At 41.0% G+C, this 22,675-nt stretch overlaps 1 protein-coding gene across 1 annotated transcript in view; it reads left to right on the forward strand.

Annotated features, from left to right (window-relative positions):
* Window positions 1–22,351, forward strand: part of CREB3L2 (cAMP responsive element binding protein 3 like 2) — an 81,177-nt gene extending 58,826 nt beyond the window's left edge. The window contains exons 5-12 of the mRNA XM_034062934.1: window positions 1,249–1,430; window positions 2,047–2,193; window positions 3,866–3,924; window positions 5,294–5,362; window positions 12,506–12,605; window positions 13,533–13,659; window positions 14,321–14,543; window positions 15,457–22,351. Of these exons, the coding sequence (XP_033918825.1) occupies window positions 1,249–1,430; window positions 2,047–2,193; window positions 3,866–3,924; window positions 5,294–5,362; window positions 12,506–12,605; window positions 13,533–13,659; window positions 14,321–14,543; window positions 15,457–15,532 (983 nt within the window). The 3' untranslated portion in view covers window positions 15,533–22,351. The remainder of the gene's footprint in view (window positions 1–1,248; window positions 1,431–2,046; window positions 2,194–3,865; window positions 3,925–5,293; window positions 5,363–12,505; window positions 12,606–13,532; window positions 13,660–14,320; window positions 14,544–15,456) is intronic.
* Window positions 22,352–22,675: the final 324 nt, after the last annotated feature.

Genomic DNA, 22,675 nt, shown 5'->3' on the forward strand with positions numbered 1-22,675 from the left:
GCAGTTTTGTGGCACATAATCTGTTAACACAAGAAAAGTTTGAAGGAGCCAAATATTTGGGCTGAAATTTTAGCTGATAACTGCTTCTCATACTTGATATTCTGTTAGTGAACTCTTTGTGTAGGTAAGTACAACTTCTCTAGGGAGAGAAACAAGTGATGTTGCAGGTGGAAAAAGGGAGGCTATATCTTAACCCATGGAGTAGATTCGATTGCTCAATCTGTGGGATTAAGGGCCTTGCTGTTTTTCAAGTGTGTATCTTCAGACAAGTACTAGAGTTCAGATGCTAGACAGAAAGAGCTCATGTGTAATAGCTTTTCTTTTTTGTTACTATTTTTTTCCTTCTTCCGCCACCACCCATTTGATCTTTTCAACTCCAATTTGCAAGATATAACAGAAATGAAAGGTGGTAAATTCATCCCTATATATTGCTACTCCCAAGTCTCATTGTTGTAAATCTGTCTCAGAAAATTGCTTAGTTATGGCTGGTTTGAACATCTGGGAAATTATCCATGTAATATGAGTGGGTGAGACATTGCCCCATTTCTCTTGGTCCAGACCTATTTGAAGATAACCAGGACTTTGCTTGCCAATTCCAGCACAGGTTCTTTTGGCTGCAAGTGCAGTATAAGCTAGTTTATGTTCCTGGATAGCACAGGGTGAAAGGCTCCTGTGCTGATTGCCTATGCTGCTCCTGCTGTGTTAGTACACTTGCTGTCACAAGGTTGTCACTTCCTTCCAGTTGTGCCAAACCAGGTCTTTAGGAGCCAGATTATTTCTCTCCTCCCTGTTCATAGAACACCTTGAATGAGATCCGTGCTCTTGAAAAATGCTGACAATTAGTTTAATCCACAGCAAAGTTAGGATAGACTACTGGTTTTGGAGAGAAAGTATGCTGGCTCAGAGCCCCTCTGTTAATGCAGCTTCCCAGGAACAAGGGACCTGTACTGCAGGGATATGCTTAAACCTCCAAAGCATTTGGAAAAGAAGCTGTAGTGTAGGTAGAAATGTCTGGAGCATATGTGCAGAGTCCTGTTTTGTCTGAGCCTAAAGATAGCTGCTGCATTTCATTCCTTCTTGGGAGACTTATATGCTCTGAAAATCTTCCAAGATGCCACTCTTGCTAGAGCTTTTGCCACTTTTTAGCAGACAGTCCTAGACTTGGAAACTGGATGGTGGCTGTGGCTCTAGTGGAAATTTAAATTAGCACCTCAAAACCTTGTGTTATATGTCTCTCTTGCCATTTAGCGGTGGATCCTCTGCATTTGCCTCCAACCCCTCCCAGCAGCCATGGCAGTGACTCTGAAGGAGGGCAGAGCCCAGCTAGATCGCTCCCTCCTTCAAGCCCAATCCAGCTACAAGCCACAGCTAAAGTGACATCGCGCACAGCTTCAGCGCTCTCCAATTCCCCTCTCCTGACTGCACCACATGTAAGTTGGGCTTGGTTTTTCCACTGTCTCTCTCTCTTAAATGCTGGTTTTGCCATGGATTTGCCAACTTTCTGTTGTTCTCTAGATGAGTAGATCTCTGGTCAAAACTGACAGCCAGTAATTCTTGCTCACTGGTCTGTTTTGTTTCCACAGAGAACAGCGTGTGCTTCTTTCTAAGTTGAGACAGGGTTCAAGAGTGTTTTTAGGCTTGTCCCACCATGGGTTGTGTTTTGCATTAGGGCCCAGCCCTTCTAGGTTAACCTGTCCCTGGCAGATCTGAATCTGCCTTCTTGTCCTGTTGAAAGCAAGTGGTGATTTTCAGGGAAGGATTATTTCATTTGTCTCTTTCCCTGTTTGAGCCAAGAGAAGTTTTGCTTTTGGCCTTAGTGTGTGCCGAGCTGCGCTGAGAGCAATCCTGTCCCAGAGGTTCAGTCTCTGAATGGAAGCTGCCTGAAAGGTTTTCCAGTTCCACCCATTCACGATTGCAAGAGGCTGCTGGTTTAGTAGGCAGAGTTTTCTGAATTGGAAAGAGATGCTACCTTTCTTCCCTTACACCCTTTTCTCTAGGGCTGTGTGCACTTACTGGTACATCATTTCATTTCTATACCACTTGCAGAAATTACAGGGGACTGGTCCACTCATCCTGACAGAGGAGGAGAAGAGGACACTGATAGCAGAGGGGTACCCAATCCCTACCAAACTGCCCCTGACAAAAGCAGAGGAGAAGGTGCTGAAGAAAATCCGCAGGAAAATAAAGAATAAGGTAAATGTTAGCTTTGCTGGGTCATTCTAACTTACCCTTCATGCTGCAACAGTTCTGCAGCAGTGATCTGTGGTACTGCTGAATGCTGTAAGATGCCTTTTAATAAAGTGTGTTTCTTTGTTCCTAAACACATGCATCAAATTGTCTGTCACTGACTCTGTGCCTCTGTCTAGGTATTTACCTGAGCACATGAACAATGGAGTATTTAGCAAGCAGGGTATCAAGTTGCTGTTGCTTGGCTCCATTTTAAAAATAGGACAATCCTACCCTTATGGTAGGCAAAGACCTCTGTATTTTTTTCCATGGTGATGAAGGTGTTCTTTTCCACTGTTTCATGTTTTTAAATCTGTGTATTTCAGTGCCCTAGTCTTTTATCATTGAATTTCATTACCTTTAAAGAAATGGTTGATAGTAAGGCTGTGAAATGCCCTATACAACTCTGTTCTTTCTTCCAGCTTGAGGAAGAGCCTATTGACAGGGAGGAAAGCATTTTATTTCAAACCTGGCCAGCTCACTTGTTGAAATTATCACATCTTTTAAAGTTAATGCATTCTGTTATTGGTTTTGCAGATAAAGGTGTAAATTTACCCACACTGAATTAGAATTTGGTCTTATAATACATTTTTGAAAATTGTTGGAAGTTACCTTGTGTATTTCATATACCACTTTCATAAAATCAGAGCCATTTATATTGGAGGGTATCTCTGCATGTCCTTTGGTCCAACTCTTTGCTTTGGAAACAGGTGTAGCTTACAGCAAGTTGCTCAGGGACTCGTCTAGTCTCATTTTACTGTTTCAAAGATTGATGAGTCCCTAGCCAGCATCTCTGGGCAACCTGTTCCCATATTGGGCTGGTCTTGTGGTAAAACCAAATAATATCTAATTGGAATTTCCCTTGTTGCAGCTTGCATTTAATGCTTCTTGCCATGTTACTGTACACCTCTGAGAAGTGTCTGGATCATTTTTTACTGCGCAAGACAGTTGAAGACAGCAATAGGATTCCTTTCTTAGCCTTCTATTCTTAAATCTGAACAAACCCAGCTTTCTCTGCCTTTCCTGATATGTCATGTGCTCCAGCATGCTTATTATAGCAGTGGTCCTCCTCTGGGCTTGTTTCTGTACATCCAAAGTATTTATTTCAGAGCCACAAAACTCTACACTGTACTCAGCTGTGGTCTTGCAGGTGCTGAACAGATGGAAAGAACCACTTTTCTCAACCTGCTAGTTAATGTAGACCTGGACATGGTTGGCTGCCATTGCTACGGAGGCACATTGCTGACTTAATTTGACTTGTTCTTCAGGACTCTCAAGTATTTTTTCTACAAAGCTGCTTTCTAGTGCATGCATGAGCTTTTACTCTCTCAGATGCAGGGCATTGTCCTGGGATCATCTTTTAGTGTTTGTCCTAGGATATTCTCTCCAGATGAATCTGATTTACTTTTTAAGTTTGGTTCTGTGAGAGCAGGGAATGATCTTTTTCCTACTACTGAGAGAAGCTTCAGGATGTGAGAACAGACCAAGTCAGTGCTTTGGTTGCCAGGAATAGAAATGAGAACAGTACAGAGGCTTGAATCTAATAAAGTCAGGGCTTTTTACCACTTTATTAATTCATCTCGGATGCTTTTTTCTTTTTCTACACAAATATTTGCTATTTTTCTTCCTTTTTCCTTAGATTTCTGCCCAAGAAAGTAGAAGAAAAAAGAAAGAATACATGGACAGTCTGGAAAAAAAGTAAGCCAGCCTCCTTCCTGTTTCAAGCAGGCCAATAGCACTAGTTGCTGGACTGGGAAGGGATCCAGCTGTTGATGCTGGGATTGTTTCTTGCTCAGAGTGCCAGCTGCCATCTCGTGGTTATGACTGAGAAAAGGCCCTTCTGTTTTCCGCTTGAACGTGTGCTGGGGTGCTGCATTCATAAGTGTGTCTACCTGCGACACATGGCTAGCATGCTGATAAAAACTTTAAACATTAAATAAGGCAAGACCCATCTGCTATCAGCTTCCACCTCATACAACCCTGTTGGCCCGGTAGGTGGGCAGTGTCCAGAGAAAAGTGGATTCTGAGTGAATATATTCTGTCTTCTAGTCCAGATGAGGACAAGAATAGGAAATGAGTGAGTCAAGTCTGCCTGGGAAAATAAGCAGGATTCAGGAAAACAGCATGTGACCCATCAACTTCCCTTAGCGAGAAAAAGCCAAACCCCCACTTAGTGATTTATATCCCAAATTAATATTTTTTTCCAAGAGACAAACGCTCTAGTATTTGTCTTCACAGACTGATCAGTTAATGCCCTTGTACAGTCTTTGGTGATACCCTTGATGTAATTTCCTTTTTTTCTTTTTATCTCTTTATAGCTGAATCTTGCTTCCTCAGAGTTACTCTTGTGAAATTCCACCCTATGCATACAGATGTCAAAGCTTTTTTTCCCTTTATGTTTTTCCTTTTTGAAGCTATTTCAGATGGTCATATTTGTCTTTTTAGGAGTGCCATATTTTAACTTGTACCTCTTATTTGGCTTATTATGTGATAATCTCCTTTAGTTCAGGGTGTTTCCAGGGGCAGTGTGGAAATGATCACTATTGGGAATTAGTCTCCTGGCTTGTTTAGCCTCCATACGCTTGAAGTTTGAGGATCTGATTTCAGAAGCATGGTATTCACCAAATTGGTTGGTGCCTCATCTTAGCAATGAAATGCAAAGGAACACCTTTGCACAAGATATTAGCTAACAACATCAATATAACATGTTCTGTGACTTTAAAGTATTTATCCAGGGCCCAATGAACAGAGAAAGCCAGAGCAGGGTGTTTGCTGTTGCTATTTCAAAGGGCAAAAAGTAGTTACAATCCATCCTGAATGAGCTGTACCTCCTGGGATGTAGTTGAGCAGTGTAAGCAGGTGCTCCCACAGCTAATAATATCATTTGCAATGTCTTTTACACTATGAAGTATGATTAAAGGTTATGATTAAGTTTGGTGTTGTCACTTTTCATTAAATATAGGCAAGATCATAGAGTTCTCTGTGAAAGCAAGTTTGGTTTGCTTTACAGTCTCTTTAGTAAATGACTGATTTTATGTTCCTCTTTCTTTCCTGGTGCTGTCTCCAGAGTTGAGACCTGTTCCAATGAAAATAGTGAGCTGCGTAAGAAGGTTGAAGTGCTGGAGAATACTAACAGGTAAGGTATGAAGGGTGTAAACCAAAACTTGAGCATAATATTACAGTTAAAAATGAAAAAGTATTTAAGAGAACAATTGAAATGTGAACAATAGCAGTATCTGATGTGGTTAATGTCAAAGAAGGATGAGGAACACCAATTATTGTGATGGAGGCTTTGATGTCATGTCTTAAACTGTTTCCCTAGCCTGTGTTGCACTTGAGAAACCTTTTAGATTTCTTCCACTGCTTAAGGAAACATTATTATTGATACACAACAAACAGAAAACAACAGCCCTACTCTCCAAATAGTCTGTATTTAGTACTTTTACCGGAGAGCTTCACCGGGAACATAGCACTTCCAAAAATCACAGTTCTGAAGCTCAGGAATCATCATTAATTCTTTCCGGACTACTAAATGTTACTTCAATTATTACACACACTTCTGACCAGCTCACATGCCAGAACTTCTTTCAGTTGGAGGAGAAGAATGAACTCCTTTCTTCGTTTCTGAAGAAATGGGTAACTCAGTGGTGGCTTTCTCAAAGGACACAGGGCAGAAAATTCTGAATTTTCATTGAATAGCTGAGCTTTTAGTCAGATGTTAGCCAAGAGTTGAAGCCTCAGTCATGACTTATGCTTGTGTTCTCCAAAGATGGCAAATTTCAATTAGTAGGTACTAAATAAAGCCCACTGTTAGCACCTTCTAGTTACAGGCATGTGTAATGATGGTTGACTATTCCCATTGAACATGATAGTGGCACTGAAGTGTGGGAGGAGGCTGGTTTTGAAGATAAGATCCATGATCATGGAAAATGGCCCTAGAGCTTGTCTTGCAGCCAATGTATTGCTAATTGAGTGGCATGTGTTGTTTCTAATCTCCGGATCCAATCTCTAATTTCATGGAGCCAGACCCTGCAGCTCTGAAATTTGCTGGGAGAGTGTCTCCCACACACTGCTCATGCATAAAGACATCTGCTGCTTGTTTGAAGAGAGCCAAGCCATTTCTGTGCTGCTTGTATCTTCCTCCAGGGATTTACATAAAAGAACCAGGAATTGTTCTGTAGGTGTGGGGTAGGGTTTTCTCTCCCAGTATCTGTCCCAGGAGGTGCTGAAGCCTAGAGTTGTTCTTGCCAGTTCAGCTGAATTTGGCCACCTGTTTTAATCTCTGAGTTGTTGTAGACGTGGTTGTGAAAACAGCTTGCTTGATATTGTCCATCCTTTTGGACAGGACCTTTAGCATATTCTCTATTATTTCATGATCTTAATTCTCTCACATGAAATACTCTACAGATATTTAGCTAAGTGATAGTATCTCCAAATTCTTCATCCTTTGGGCATGTGGGATGGTTTGCGTTGTTTTCTTGCCTCTGCAATAGAATTGATACTGATTTGCAATCTCCCGCAGAGAAGCAGATCTTCCTGACCCTCTGCACAGAAATTCTTGTAATTAATGGCGATGTTATTTTGGCTCTTTAGATAGAAATCATCTCTAAAATCTGTTAAGGCTTTGAATTAAAGTACTGAGAAATTTATGAAAGTGCCTGCTTTCTCCAAGCCTCTGTTATGTAACATACCACATCATGGGTTTTTTTTTCAGGTTAACCCCAGAGCCACTTACCTTGTTCAGTGTATAATTGTGCAACTGTATAATTCAGAGAACGGTTTCAGGCCCTTGTTTAACGTATGTTACCCACTTCCTACAGTGAATTCAAAACGTCTGGTTTCCTTATTGGTATTTGCACAGAGGCTTGAGGGGACATCCAGAAACTGTTCAAATATTTCAGAATTTTCTTCACAGCATCCTATAACTGGTACTTTCATCTCCTATGTACAGTCAGGAATCAAAGTTTAAAGCAGTGATGGTAAAAATTATGCAGTATTGATTTATTCTTGCATGGCCAAATTTATGTTTATTTCTCAAAGTACCTAGCATGCAGTCATACACACATGTATGTTATTTGATCTGATCAAAACACAGCCCCAGTTAACTTTAACTGCAACATTGAGTGTTCAGTGCAGCAAAAAATTAAGACATCATTGAAGGTATTATCTAAAAGTAGATCTACAAATATCAGAGCTGTTATTTTGTTGGGAAAAATTGCAGTGGTGGAAGAAAGGTAATAGGAAAACGAGTTCATGCATCCAAGTGCAGATGAAGACAAAACTGGGTTTTTTTTACCCTGTTGGAAAACTGGATTATAGCTGCTTACCTTAGAAGTTCATGCATGTGTATGTGCTGTAAGTCAGTTTCACGTTCTTACAGTCTTGCTGGAGTTGAGATGAACTGAGGGGCAATTTCCAAAACATAAAATGATTGAAGAGCAGTTTCCTTTCAGTATGTGCAGTCAGTTTTTAGAGCATGTTATTCTATATATAGAACATATTTTCACAGGTACATACCTAAGACTTCAGGGAAACCCTGCTTACATTTCAAAATCTGGCTCCAAACCATGGAAACAGTAGAATTTCTGGTTGAAAGTTCCTACATTATTATCAGTAATATGAAAAAATTTAGGACTGTCATCCCTCAGAGCCTGCTTTAGCCTGAAATTCTGGTTCTCAAAAGATGTATTGTAAAAGGTGCAAGTGTGGTCAAAGAGCTGGCATCCAGAAACACCTCCCTTGACATTCATGCATCTTAAAAGGCAAAGCAGGAGGCTGTGGATCAAGATGCAGGGGAGTTTTTAATTGTCATTACTCTTGAGTGGGTGACTGCAGCATTTTTGGCATCTTTAGTATTAGAACACTAGCATATGTTTCCTCTCCTAATTCATGTGACTCAGTCCCTTAAAAGAAACACATCCAAGTTCCTTTCTAGGCAGTTTTCTCAAAACTAAGGAAGCACATTGTTACATGTATATCTGTTATGTCTTGTAGCCACAAGTGGGCCAGTCTCTCATTGGTTCAGAGTAGCATCTAAACATGTGGGGCACTCCTGTCTTAGAAAGCAAAGGGTGTGAGAAGAAGCTAGCACCAAAAGTTTAACCAACTTGTCTCAGTCAGCAAGAAGGCTTGATCCACTCATGTTTTGGCACTGGGCCTAAAAGCAGAAACTGCCAGTAACCTAGGGGGTTGAATATGTTCTCTGGCACCAGTGTTGTCTAGCTGGGAGCCATGGCAATTCGGGTTTAAAAGCGGTATTGAAACATCTGGTACTGTGTATGACATATGAGAAGTATTTCTGCTTTTCAGTTCTGTTGAATGTGTATTTATAAATATATTGATGATCGTTTTTCCTGGAGAAATGATAGATACAGGATCCAATTGGCATATGGGTGAGAGTGTCAGACATGGACAGTGCCTGCAAGCAGCTGCTAAAGTTGTTCCAGTAGTGTAATCTCTAGCAAATTGTGTAGATACCACTCTGACAGGCACCTTAAAGCCAATGTCTTTATAAATACAATTGGGGTGTTCTTCCATTTCTCATGCTTCTGTTCAAGCTATTGTTACAACTCACAGTCATCTAAAGATCAAGTTGTATATCAGTCTGACCCACCAAAGGCTTATCAGCACCAAAACTGCCAGACTTCACTGATTTGTTTGGCTGTTCATTTATTTGAGGCTGGTAAAGTCATTTTACCAGGTTATTTTCAAGGAGTGAAGGATCTGGATTTAAGTTGCAATGGGATCTCTTGCACTTCATTTCAGACCACTCTTATAATAGCTGACAAAGCATGGCAGCCCTGGAGCAACTTCTGGTTTTCAGGATCATGGTTTTTTATGCTGAAACATCTTTGATGGAAAATTGCTGATTTTTTTTCTCTGTAATTCAAATAAGGAAAAATTGTGGGTTTTTTCTTCTTTTTCTGCTTTGAAGTATTCTGGTCTTTCAGTGAAAACCTTACTTCGGGATTTGCTCTCTTTCCTACAAATAGGACAGGCAGAGAAGAAATCTGTGTATAGAGTTGGAAGACAGAATAATTTTTCTCTCCCCTTATGAAAACTAGGTTTTGTTTCTCACAAAGTAGGTGCATTCTCTGAAAAATCTTAATAAAAATAAGCAGTATTTGGTGTCCTCTAGCAGCTGTCTGTCTGGTTTTGTTTGCTTAAATTGATGTTGGATTTTAAACACTGACTTAAGAAAGTCATGTCCCAGGTGGCCATGTCCTGTACTGACAAATTTTCTCTCCTTAATCAAAGTGTCACTGGAAGCAAAGGAGAAGCCTTGACTTGTTCCTTACTTTCGCAGTGAAAGGGGCTTTTCTGAAGATGAATATGTCAATGTGCACATAAAAACAAGACATCACAGGCAGAGTGAATTTGCTGGCAGGGTGTGGAAGGGAGAGCAGGGGTCTTCAGTCACTTTACAGCTTTCCTATGAGGTGCTTCCATTGGCAGAGAAAAGCGTGAAAGCAGGTTCACACCTCCTACTGAGGTGACCCTCTAATTGAATATCACTGAGAAATGTGTCAGACACAGTGAAAATAATCCTAGTGGGTGCAAAGCCCCTTACACACGCTGCCTTGGGATTGCATTTTCTCCTTGCAGAACTTAGCCATAGGCAGTGTGTTTCACTAAAAGCACTAGTGGCCTTCCTGTTGCTATTTAGAAGCATCTTAGTTTAACATGAATCCCTGTTCTTCAGAGCAGAGAGCTGCTCTCTTCCCCTGTCTCAGTTCAAATAATTCTTGCAACCATCCAGTAACAATGAAGGCAGCTTTCACGTGAGAAAGGAGGTCTTTTGACCTCAGCATCCAGTCTTCTACCATTCCAGATTCAAACAGAGAATAAAAGCACCAAGGAGTGGCAAGGTAAACTGGTATCATCTCTGAACAAACAAACTTATTTCTTGCTCTTGCCTTGCCTCTTTCTCTTAGTCTGAAAATTAACCTGTAGCCTGTCAGCTCACAGCACAGTGTCCTTGTCTGTTGAGAAGACAGCAGCTCTCTAACAGATAAATGACTTGGGAAAGACATTTTATATGAAGATAGTTGGTACATAAGGTAGAGGATGAATCTTCCTCCCTGTATAGGACATCTCAAAATACCTGCCTAATTATGTTTTCCAAAAAGGAGTCTTTTGGAATTGACTTTCTGGGCCCAGTCTGCCCAGCAGGTTTTTAAATTGGACACAAAAAGGCAGAGATAAGCAAAACGAGGAGAATTGCCTCTTCTCTGTTCATTTCCTCACAGCCATTAGCTGTTTTCTCACTGACGCCTCCACAAAAAGTGGCAAGAAGGATCAGCATTTCAAGGCTGCTTCCAGCCCCCGAGCTGGGGAGGAGGAGTGCTCTTTCCTCCTCACTCTGCAGAGCTGTTCCATGTTGAGCCCAATGACTCAGGCCTGAAATGGGGGCAAGATTTAGTCTTCTAAAATAGCACAGAAATTGTGGGGTTAAAAAGGCATCGCTCTGTAGCATAGCTGGTGACATACAGTGCGAATAGTGTGTGCAGCATGTTCTGTGACAGAAAATGATATATACCATGTACTGAAGTCTTTGTGAACCCCATGCTTTGTAGCGGATAATAGAAGGAACTGGGGAGAGATACAGAAGACAGCAGGGAATTAGGATGGTCTCATTTACATGATGGACAGTGTTTTTTCATCTTTTGATTTGCCTGTGGTCTCCCTAATAGTGAATAAGGGACTGAATTAGACGAATCACTTTCTGTTTTTAAATACTGAGTTGCAGAATTAACCATCCTCTCAAGAGCATGAAAGACATCCTTCCTTAATAAATTGAGAAGGATCTGCTGGCCCAGATAAATGTGTGCTGTGAGCATGCCTTGTGCTCATTTCAGAATGTATTCTTGAAGTCCTTGAATTCATTAAACCCTAATTAGCAATGAGCATTGATGATAAAAAAAAACCTATAATAGGCAGACCAGTGTATATTGAGCTGTGAAGGCACCTCTGGGTCTGTCCTACAATTAGCTTTTAGCCAGTTTGATCTTAAAATAATCCTTCTATTTTCTGTGACATCCTGACCTTGCCTCTTGCTTTAGCATTTGACGTCACAGCCTCCAAAGCCGTTGCCTGGAGTTTTGTGGGGGTTATCCTCTGCCATAGATTGTGAGACTACAGTAGGAGTGAAAAGTAAAGTTGGAGACAAACAGCAAATGTAACATTGGTACAAAGCTGTCTATATTTCTGTTGAGGACAGGTATTTGGGTTACTCCTCATCTGTTAAAAAGCTTTAATGCAAACTGCTGTGAAAACCGTATATCAATCATACTTTGAGATCATTTCCCACTTAAATGACTAGTATCCTGACTATAGTAATTGATGATACAGCAGAAGAAAATCAGCCAGAAAGACAGAAGAATATCCTCTGGGACTGTTGATTCCAACCACAAGAGAATTGCTTTTGTGGTTGGGAACTCTGAAAGACAGTCACAGTGGCCACTTGAAGCATCCATGATTTTTGTCAACTACTGAAGGATTTAGGAAATAGCAATAAAGTGCTTTATTGGTAGAAGAATTTGAAAAAAATGAATCTGTGCCTATGCCTGGCTTTAAGACCTTCCCTTTGAAAATGGTCCAGCATGTAGACCACAGGTTGCCCAGGGGGTTTTGCGGAGTCTCCTGCATTGGAGATATTCAAGGCCCGCCTGGACAAGTTCCTGTGTGATGTACTCTAGGTTACCCTGCTCTTGCAGGGAGGTTGGACTAGATGATCTTTGAGGTCCCTTCCAACCCTTGGGATTCTGTGATTCTGTGATCAGGCATTCAGAAAAATGAGGTTGCCATATACTCTACCACCAACTAGCACAGTTATAAACTTGCTTGTGCATCTTTCTAAATAATGGTGAAACTCCTGCTGAGTTCATGACATAGAATCAGGTTGTCTGTGCATCTAGTCACTTGCATGTAGAGCAGCTTCAGTTGTTTGTGTGCTTACCAGAATAATTTCCTGTGGAAACACTGAAAATGCAGTTTTTATTTATAAGAGCTTTCTGACAGCACTGAAGTAGTAATTGTTCAGGGATGTCAGCTGGGGGAAAGCCAAAGATCTTTTCGAAAATCCCAGTGTTACTACATGTAAAAACTTTGTAAAAATAAAAATATTCCTTGCTACTTACTTCCAGGAGAGGGCTTTAACTATCTGTACCTAATCATACATGCTGTTTTATTCCACAGGTGTGGAATGTGAAGCAAAAAGCTATTTAACCAGCAGGTAGACCAGTGTGTGTGATGCTTGTCTGTTGTCTTTGTTTTCCAGAACACTTCTGCAGCAGTTGCAGAGACTTCAAGCCATGGTTGCTGGGAAAGTGTCCCGTTCATATAAGGCAGCTAGCACACAGACAGGGACCTGTCTTATGGTGAGTTTTGCTAAAGCTGGGAATTGTGGAGGAATGAGAATCTCATTGCACTGCTCAGAGGCACATCCCTTCTACAAAGCCCCTGACTTGCAAATTCTCAGTTTGGAAACCTTCTCTTCATAACTTGACAATTAGTTTTGAGATAGGGGAGACTCCTGGCTGATGAAGATTAATAGTTGTGGGAAGGCATTAGGTTCTGGAAGAGAGTGAACCTGTGCTTTTGGTTAGGTGCTGCACTGCTGCTCCGACTGACCTGCTTTATAATTTCCTACAACATTGTAATGCTAGAAATGTTTAGGGTTGTAAAATGAAAACAAGGGTGACCGATGATGCTTGGTTCTTTTGATACCAGTAAAAATAAACATAAGAAAAATTTTATTGTCCAAATAAAAATACGACCAAAGCTGTAAATCTGCCTCTGTCCTATTTCAATAGTAGTAGCCAGGAGAGGAAAACTCTTAGAATGAAACTTTCCCCTTTTCTCTCCTGATACTCAGCCAGCAAATTCCATTTATACTAATGCTATAAATTGATGGAAGTTATTTTTCTAGTCATGTGGCCTCTCTGTCACTTTTAAGCAAGACTCAGGACAGTGGCAGGAATAACCTTGGAAATTCCTGACAGTATCTGTAAAACATACATTGTGGCTGTTTCTGCTTTTCAACTTTGGAAGTAAATAAGGCAACAGGCTGCAAAGGTGGCAGACATTGAAAGCAAACTCCAGTGTTGAGAACTTTCCTCTGAAACACTGGATTGTTATTGTATATGTGCCTTTGCTAACAGACACTGAATGTAGTAATGGAAATACCCTCCAATTATTTGTTTTGGAAAAGTGTCAGATCTATGTTGTGTTAATTTTTAGTTTTGATATTCACATGTGGGTCAACAGCTATTGCTCTTACCTCTTCTGCATCCTTCCTTTGCCAGATGGTGGTGCTGTGCTTTGCAGTAGTTTTTGGCAGCTTCTCTCAGAGCTATGGGCCATATCCTTCTGCTACAAAGATGGTGTTGCCCAGGCAGCATTCCTCACCAGAGTCCTACACAGACTCCATTGGTAAGTGACAACTATCCCAGTCTTGCTTCTTTCTTGGTTGTGTTTTGGCACTTGTTTTCCACCCCCCATAACTAACTCCCTCCTCAAGCACCTCTTGCTTTTCTGCTTCTTAATTTGTCATACCTGTGTTTTTCAGAGAAGGATAGTTTAGCAAGCTATGCTGCTGGCAGCAGACTTCAGAAACATAGGCAAAGCCCACTGTCCTGCTTGGTAATTCTGTGTAAAACAGTTTTGTTTCTATTTGTGGAGCTGAAGCTAGTAGTGTGTAAAAGGTAGCAGGATTTCTACTTGGTAGCAAATATTTATATTGTTAAAATGTGTAGCTGGTATCAGCTGGCATTCCATTGCCAGTGTCAACAAAGAGGATGAGGACTGAGTGGGAAATTCTTAGTATTACATATCCATAATGAACCAGTTGTCTTCAGTATATATTATCAAAGCAGTTGTTTCATTTTGTTCTTATTTTGTGAATAGTTCAGAACTTTTTGATCACTACCTGGACCATTGCTGTGGTATCTTTTCTCAGCTGTCAAATTACCAGTTAAGCACTATGAAGAGAACTTGCAGCTTTAGTTCTGCTCTGGAATTTTCTGAAATAATCAGGTTTGTTCTGTAAGCTGCCTGTTTCTAATCAAATTTTGCCTCCTATCTTTATATGCAGTGAGGTCAAGGAGTCTGCTAATTTATGAAGAACCTCACCAATTGGAGGAGTCGTCAAGCCAGATCTCCTTTGCAGATCGCAGTGACCGGCAAGCAGATACCTCCAAGTACACAGCGCTGTCCCTGGAAGCCATGCCGGGTACACAACAGGATGATATGCAGTTCACAATAGCCAATGAGACAAGGCTAGAGAAATCGGTGCTGCTGGGCCTGCAGCAGCACAGGTAAGTACAGGGTGATGGGCTGCTTGTCAAACAGGTGTTCAATATCACTGTCATTTGTGCCTGGAGGTCAGCAGTAAGACTAGGGCTCAGTGATGCTGGGCACTGTGAGATATGGAGTTTGGTCACTATCTGGAGAGCTTATTTAAAAAGTTACTGTTATCTGGAAAAGTGATTGCAACAGTGTTGTAGTAATACAGCTACCAAACTCAGTGCTTCTGCCAAAAACCTAACTCCTGTAAGCCTGTTAGTTGCGCTTACCCACTTTAAGCACTTAGCTCTGTGTCTCCTAAAGGAATAAGCTTTTGCCAGTTGGGTAGAAGTGTGAGGCTGTGACTCACTGGGCTTTCTATGAGGTTAGGGTGTGAAGAGTTGGAGCTTCTCATAGCAGTGATCTTTCTAAAGCATTACCGAGGAAAGTTTGCAGGACTCTGTCTAAAGAGACAGACTTGTAAAGATATTTGAACTACTTAACACAGAGTTCCTTCATATTTTTTTTAGCATGAATTTAAGTTTTTGGGGCCTCTGAAAAGATAGAGATTCACTAATTTAAGTATTTGTGTGCAATTTTCTTTCCACTGTACATTTCCTAATCCTGCCGCTGTCCTGTTGTCCTTGGCCTCTGTGAACAAGCAGTAGCAAGCACACCAGAGAGTGAAGGATTTTGTTTCAAGATGTGCTATTCTGAGGGCTAGGATGAGCCATATCACCCCAAGCATAACTTCTGAGTACTTGTGTCAAAGTTATACCTAGAGCCAGAAAGGTAACTAGTTCAGCGTGTTACCATACGCCAACTGACAAGTACCTGGTAAATATTGGGTGCCTTTTTAGCATTCGTCAATTCAGGCAGGAGATGTGCTTTTAAAAATCACTGTCAGTGTTAACTTTCTTTGTTTTGGTTTTTTGTTCCCTGCAGAATCAACTCCGAACTAGAAGGAAATGAAACACTGAAGATAATTGAAATAGATAGAAGAGTCAATGCCACCGCTTAAAAATAAAAAAGGCCTTTTTTTCTTGACTTCCCTCTTTCCCACATGTTTTCAGCCAAAGTCCCCCTGACTTGTCATCCTCAGTGAACCAAAGCACAAAAGAGAGGGAGTTCAACTTCTGCATTGACTGGTGAGGCTGTGACTGCAGATGGGATCTCTTGTCTTTGTAACTCCCTTTCTCACTTCACACACAGTCCCTGTATTTGCTTTTATTCCTTTCCTGTCTAACACTGCAAGGGCAGGATTGAATTATGATGGCTGATGATGCCAACAGCATGCTGGTGACTGGTGGGTGTGTGTGTGCGTGCATGCACACATCCTAATCTGAGCACAAAGACATTCTTTAGAAGAGTGAAATATGCAAACCCGATGGGAGCATGTTGGTGATAGATTTTCTGGGAGAAGGTAATTGAGAGAAAGAGGAACATGATGCTGCTCAGAATCTAGCCACAGCTCCATGCCTACTGGTCTACAGCACTTGAGCCTTTTATGGGGATTGAGAAGCATGTATGTAGCCTGCTTCTGAAGGGACAAGGAAGGTCCCTGATACTGGGGATGGACAGTGATACTGCTGAATTGTCCTCCCCTAGCTCTTTCTCTTCTCTCCTTCAGCTTCTTTATTTTTTAGTGAGGTGGGTTTCTCTCCGGATCAAAAGCAGTCTTGGTAGGTTTCCTTATTGCTTCCACCCTTATGGAATTTAAGCAAAGATCAGTTGCTGTCTTGTGTGGGAGAATTACACTGTTTTAACTAAATCTGTTTAGAAAGCAGGTTTTGTTAAATTTATGCAATGTTTTGGGTGGATGTCCTTTAGTCTGCTTTATCTTAAATCAGTTCCTTCCCAACAAACTAAATCAATGTAAGACTTAAACCAGAAGTGCCTCCCGAGAGGACCATATGGATTTAATTTATTGGCTTCTAAATATGTTGATGGAATTTCTTATGTAGACCTGGTCTCAGATCATCCTGTGTTTCCTTTCCTTGCAATCTTCCTGTTATTGTTGTAAATAGTATTTATTAGCTTTGCAAGATTTTGTTCAGGCAGTTACAATGAAGAGAGCTGAGCTTCCCTAACCCTGCAAGTGGTCTGGGCAAACTGAAATTGGACACACAAGTATCACTGAACACCCATTCCCTCTCCACACACTTGAGTTGTCTTATAATAAAGCCGTGTCTTATCTTCCTCTTATCTCCTTCTCCAGAGATATGATCTTAGACCAGTTGCTTAGCTGGAAAGATATGGGTACAAGTAGCCCCAGCTAGGCGCAATTGAGCCCTGGATGTAGTAGATAATGTATCAACTGGAAAGATATGGGTACAAGTAGCCCCAGCTAGGCGCAATTGAGACCTGGATGTATAGCAAAACAGCCTTTGATCTGAGGAGTTGAGTGCAGGAGTCAAGGCAAAAGAGGGATGAAAGGGCACTGGTCCAAGTTCAGTGGAAATACCAAGAGCAGTATTCATATCCATCCTGGTCCAGTACTCTTCTTCCTGCTTTCTTTCTTCCTTGTCCCATGTAGCTGTTGCCTTTAAGGGTTCTTCCTCTCTCAGTTTGTGGTCATGTCTTTGCCCAAGCTGCGCTTCTTGTAGTTCACCCTTGCAGTGGTGCAGTTGAACCTACCCCAAGATTTGAGCAGCGTTTTATCTGGTTGCTACAGAAAGTCACTCAGACTCCACTGAGGATGGATTTAATATGAAAAGCCTAATTCAGCAGGCCAGCATAGCTACTTGACATTTTACCAGAAGAAACTAATTAAAAAAAATAATTTTTTTGAAGCTCTTTTATTTTTTGTTCCTAATGATAAATAAGGGAAAAACTAACCTAGCCTTACAAGTAATTTTTTACCATGTACAGTAGATATCTCCTGCATGTATTCTATTTTGTAAAATACTACTGGATGTGTATTTTATTACAGCAGCTGCCACACCAGCTCCTTTCTTGTTCTTCATTTTCCTTAGACTTTCTTCACTTAGTGTCCTAATTTCTACACTCAAAACTCAGTAAAATGAATGGAAAGACTTTGCAGGGGGCTGTGGAACAGTCTCCACTGTGCTGTTTTAAGAGGGTGTTTCAGATTAGTGACAGTGAAACATCCGCCTGACTCCATGAGCTAGTAATGAGTTTTGGTGTACAAATGTGCTTTCTAGGTAATGCCCTATTCTTCTATGCAAGTGCCTTTTGATTATTTTACCTTTAGTGGCAATTATAGGAGAAAAGTGGTTGTAGTCTTATTTTGCGAGTGTTTTGTTCTTGGCATGGGTGAGTCTTCTCCCTGAAGCCTCTTTCCCTACACAGTGATCCTGATGAGTCCTCTGAATCATTCCAGTATGCACCAACAATTTTTTGTGTGATTTTTTTTTTCCAGTGATTTAAGGCTTAGACTCGTAGAATGGTTTGGGTTGGAATGGACCTTAAAGCTCATCCAGTTCTAACCCTCTGCCACAGGCAGGAACACCTTCCAGTAGATCAGGTTGCTCAAAGTCCCATTCTACCTGACTTCACATAAATAATAAGCACTGATGGCTGGCACAAGGGATGGCCACATTGCTTAACCACATGAGGTCAGCAAAGTGGCAGGAGAAAGCTGTGAGTGACCCTTCCATTACTGTATGGCTGGTCAGTGTAAGTGGGCAAGGTCATAGCTTAGAAAATTCTTTAAACAGTCTTTTTTTTATTTTTCTTCAGAGCACCCATGGTTTCGCCACCTCTGAGGGCAACTGAATGGTTAAGTCTTCTGCAAAAGAGGTCCCAGGTTGTTGAGCACAGCACTGCTCTTGTTAGTCTTGCAGTTTACACTGTGTGTAAGTAGGAGGCCGCTCTGATCCCATGGCTGCTACCAGTTAAATAGATCACCTCCCATTGCAGATACAGCTGACTCCACTGTATTAAAACTGAAGTTGAATTATTTCTCCATACTTAAAGAACAGATGATTCTGCAAAACCCAAACAACCCCCTCTCTCCAAAACCTAGTGCATTAGCCACCATTAAATCTTTGCACTTTTGTTTGCTTAATTCGGGCACGTCAATTGAAATCTCACTGGGAGATAGTCACGTTTTCATCTGGAGCGTTTTTAAGCTGGCCACGGCTTGGGTCAGGCTTCTGAACTAACTCATCCAAGCTAGTATCGCCGTACCAATTTTTTTTTTACCTGTTTGATAATCTAATTCTATACTCTTAATTTTTGTTATCCTCTAAGTTATTTTTAGGTACTCTTCTGGGGAATCTTTTCACCTAGCACACACATTGTTTGGGGATTTATTATATTAAATATGACTTCTTATAATAAGGAAAATATTTGCTTTACTTCGGTATGTTTGTGATAATTTTTCTTCAGGGGCCCTAATAGAACAGGTTCCTCTGCTATATACTAGGAGACAAAGAAACTTCTGTCATCATCTGCCCACAGGCTGTTACGTGACAAGGACCTCACTGTTTCCAGAGGCAGCTGATGCCCATATTAAGTTCTTAGCAGGAGGACAGAGAAGGCAGGACTTGTGCGATCGCAATACCGGCCTCAGCAGTCCAGGGGGGATCCAAGTGCAAGTGTTGGTACACTACTAACAACATGGAAAGGCGAATGTGTATGCACTTTGTGTTAAGGGCATACGGAAACAGTAGTATGGTGTATTCAGGGAGGATGCTGGTATGTCCTTTTAATTAGCTCATCTATATTGAAGTCTTAGCCTTCTGCCAGTATACTTTTTCCTTGAACAGTGACTTGGTGCTGTAGAATAATGTGTGTGCATAGACAGGGTAGGCAAAGGGTTTATGTCCTACTTAATTTCTCTTTCCAGTAGAGCACTTTGAGCTGATCCTTAGAGTCTTTGGCCATAACATTATGCTGCTTATCAGCACAATTTTATACACAAAAGTAAACTTACCTTTTGGCCTACAGCTTTAAAGTATATCTGGATCTGTTGGGTCTTTGCTTCTAGGAGGATAACTATGATAGAATGTAGGGTATTATATATATATATATATATATATATATATAAAGTATGCAGCAGAGGGCATGTGACAGTTCTAACCTTGTTACCAGTGTGTAGATAATGTTATGTTTTTTTTTTCCCCAGGTTATTTATAGTTCCTTGCTGCGTTTCTCTTACTTTATCTGTACCATTCAATATTTTTCAGCAGCACAGACTAATAATGGATTAGGTTAAGGTTCTTAGGCCAGATCCCAGCTGATACAATGCAGCACGCTTCTACTTACTGCTTTTGGAGGCTGCAGGTCTGATTTATACTGTCAGGAGACCTCTTCCATATCTCTCTATGTAACAATATAAAATGTATTCTTATTTTTTTTTAATGTAGAGCTGAAAATGAATCTAAAAACTTCTTTTTTTCTGCCAAAGAAACCAACCCACCTCCCACTCCCACCCCCCCAAACTATTGGTGATGAATTCTGTCTAGACACATTTAGAATGTAGGTCAAATAAGTGAATGATACTAATTGCTACGCTGGGAGGGATTTCCACTGAGTATTTGGGCTCTAGATTCTAGTTAATGCCAAGAGGCCATTGTACAAAACCCACGCATTTAAGAACAGAAGTATACAGAGTATTTTTATACTCCTGGTGACTAAAATATTTCTTTCTCAAGTCACTAATTAGGAAAGGAACACTTCGTATTCTGAAGGTGAAATGGTAGGTCAGTACTTTGTAACTACAAAAGTTACACTAGCCTATTTAAGTAGTGTAGTGCTGTGATGTTTTGCTGCTTTGCGCTATAGTGTTAGGGATAAACAACTTTGGGGATTTCAAAGTTGAATGAACCAGCTTATGTGTTAAGGCCTTTACAAGTAAGAGGTAAGGATTCAATCAATGGACCAGGATATTGTCACGTTTTCATGGCCAATAGAGTGATAGTGGTTGTTCAGGGATATATTGAGGGTGTGATCCTAGCTAACACTACATTGCTTAGGTGATCAGCATTCCTTGGAGACTTCAGGACAGAGAGTGAAATTGCCATTTGTTTTTGTGGTATTCATATCAGGCCTTTCTCTTGCTCTACAAAGGTAAGCTTATGAATTGACTTCCTATGTAGACAAGAGTGCATCTTGCAGGAAGCTTTCATTTGTGATGCTGAAATGAAGTTTAAATATTCTTTATTAGCAGTAGTCTCTTCTCTGCCCTAAAGCCCATCTCCATACTCTTTCCTCCGAGAGCTGGAACTGAATAGGTGAAAACAAAATATGGGAAAGCTGGATTTGTAGACCTGTCTTACAGAAAAGATGAAAGAAATGGCAGGTGAAGGGACACTTGGCATCCCAGGGAAACCTTCTAGTTCTTGATTCTGTAAATCAGCAATGATAATCTTTTTCATTAGCTCCCCCCTTGTTTCAGCTTTGCTCTTCCCCTTGCTCTTTAATACTATGCAGTCCTGGTTATGCATTTTTGACATTTGTGGTATATGCCATTTTCCCTTACAGCAGGTAAAAACATTATTGAACTTTAGCAGCCCATAATTAAGGGAAAGAGGGGGAAGCAGGGGCAGGTAATCAATTTCTTTTAACAGAACTCTGCTTGTATCTGACTTTGCCATATCAGATTTTAATTCAGTGGTGCTGATGTAACAGCATCTTGCTTTTCTTCATTTGTACAGCTAGCAAGAACGAATGCACGCATGTGTGTGTCTATGCACGTGTGCATGGTAATTAAAAACAAAAATAAAAACACAAGAGTTGTTTTCTTAATTTAGTAAGTGTTGTAAAACAAAGACATCTACCTGAACACATGGGGCACATTCCACCTGGTGAAACAGAAAGTCCAGGTGTTTCTCTCTGAAACCTGTTCACATTCCACATCACCCAGCACCCATAAAACTGTCCTGTGAATTGCTGTCTGAAGTCTGTCATATTAGCAGTTGTCGAGTGAAAGTTGCGTTGTTTGTGTGTGTGCGTAGACTGTGTGGCCTATCTGTAGGACTGTTCTGGCTTGGTACAAAAGAACAATTACTTTCAGCTTTATTGTGTTTTCCGGTGTAATTTTTGTTCTGCAGAACTATGGCTTTCAATGTTTGGGATTTTATTAACAGTGTAAGTTAGCCTTGAATGTGGCCACTGAGAGCTGACACCTCAAGGAACACAATTTGTTGAACTAGTTGTCTGGGAGAGGAGCTGAAGATCTCCCTTCCCCAGAGGTTCTACTGCCATAACTGCCCTACAGGCCCAGTAGGATGCCAGTGAGGGAAGCAGTTTGCTCTTAGAGAGCCACACTGTGATGTAAGTACGTCATCATACATAACAGTTTCCCTGAGATGCACTGGGCCTTCCACGGGTAAATTACCTGGTGTTAGCTTTTTGAGGAGAAGTACATATCCAGAGCCCAAGCCATTGCCTTGGTCCATGCAAACCAATACCTTGTGGTACCCTTAAGGCATTTCAGCTGATCTTTCCCTTTCCCTCTGTTCATGCGGATGCAGTATGGGTTTGTGCAAGCATTTAAAACTATCTAAATGAAAAGGTGAGCAATACTAGTGCAAAAGCACCACCTGTACTCCCTGGTAAGCTGTATTGGAGCCTTTTCTGACTGTAGATCTCTCTGTTCTTTTGCCATAAGTCTGTCTAGCTCTGAGTACTTGTGTTCAATGGCCTCCCTATTTTTGTACAAGTGTTGTCATCTGGATACAGTCCTACCTGGTTGTTCACACTGCAAACATGTCCATTGGGTGGAAAGAAATTAATGGTTTTCCTTTTTAAATCATCAGCTTGATTCTACAAGAGAACAGACTACCTGCTTTTGTAGCCTAAACATGTATGTAGCGAAGTATGTTATGCTTTTAATTTCTTGCAAATAAATATTTTCTGTAGAAAAAGCCAATACAGTTTGTTTGCTTTCTTGATCATTGGAAAAGATCTGGTCCCTTGGCTTTCCCAAGTAAGGTGCTGCGCACAGTATGTCTGTCTTCAGCATGACAGAGCCCTGGTAATTGAGCACATTGCTAGACAAAGAAGGTTAAAAGCAGTGACGTAGGCTTTTACTGATGCTGGCTGCCTCTTCCCTTTTTTGGGATTAGCTGAGAATCATACCTGTCAATGATGGGTGGAAATTAGGTGAAGGCTGATGGCATTTAATAATGATAATGGCACTTGAGTGCGACTGTGTGATACAGCCCCATTAATACTAAATTCTCTCCCCGTACAA

Source organism: Melopsittacus undulatus, chromosome 5 (genome assembly GCF_012275295.1).
Source record: "Melopsittacus undulatus isolate bMelUnd1 chromosome 5, bMelUnd1.mat.Z, whole genome shotgun sequence".
In the NCBI taxonomy this organism is placed as follows: Eukaryota; Metazoa; Chordata; class Aves; order Psittaciformes; family Psittaculidae; genus Melopsittacus; species Melopsittacus undulatus.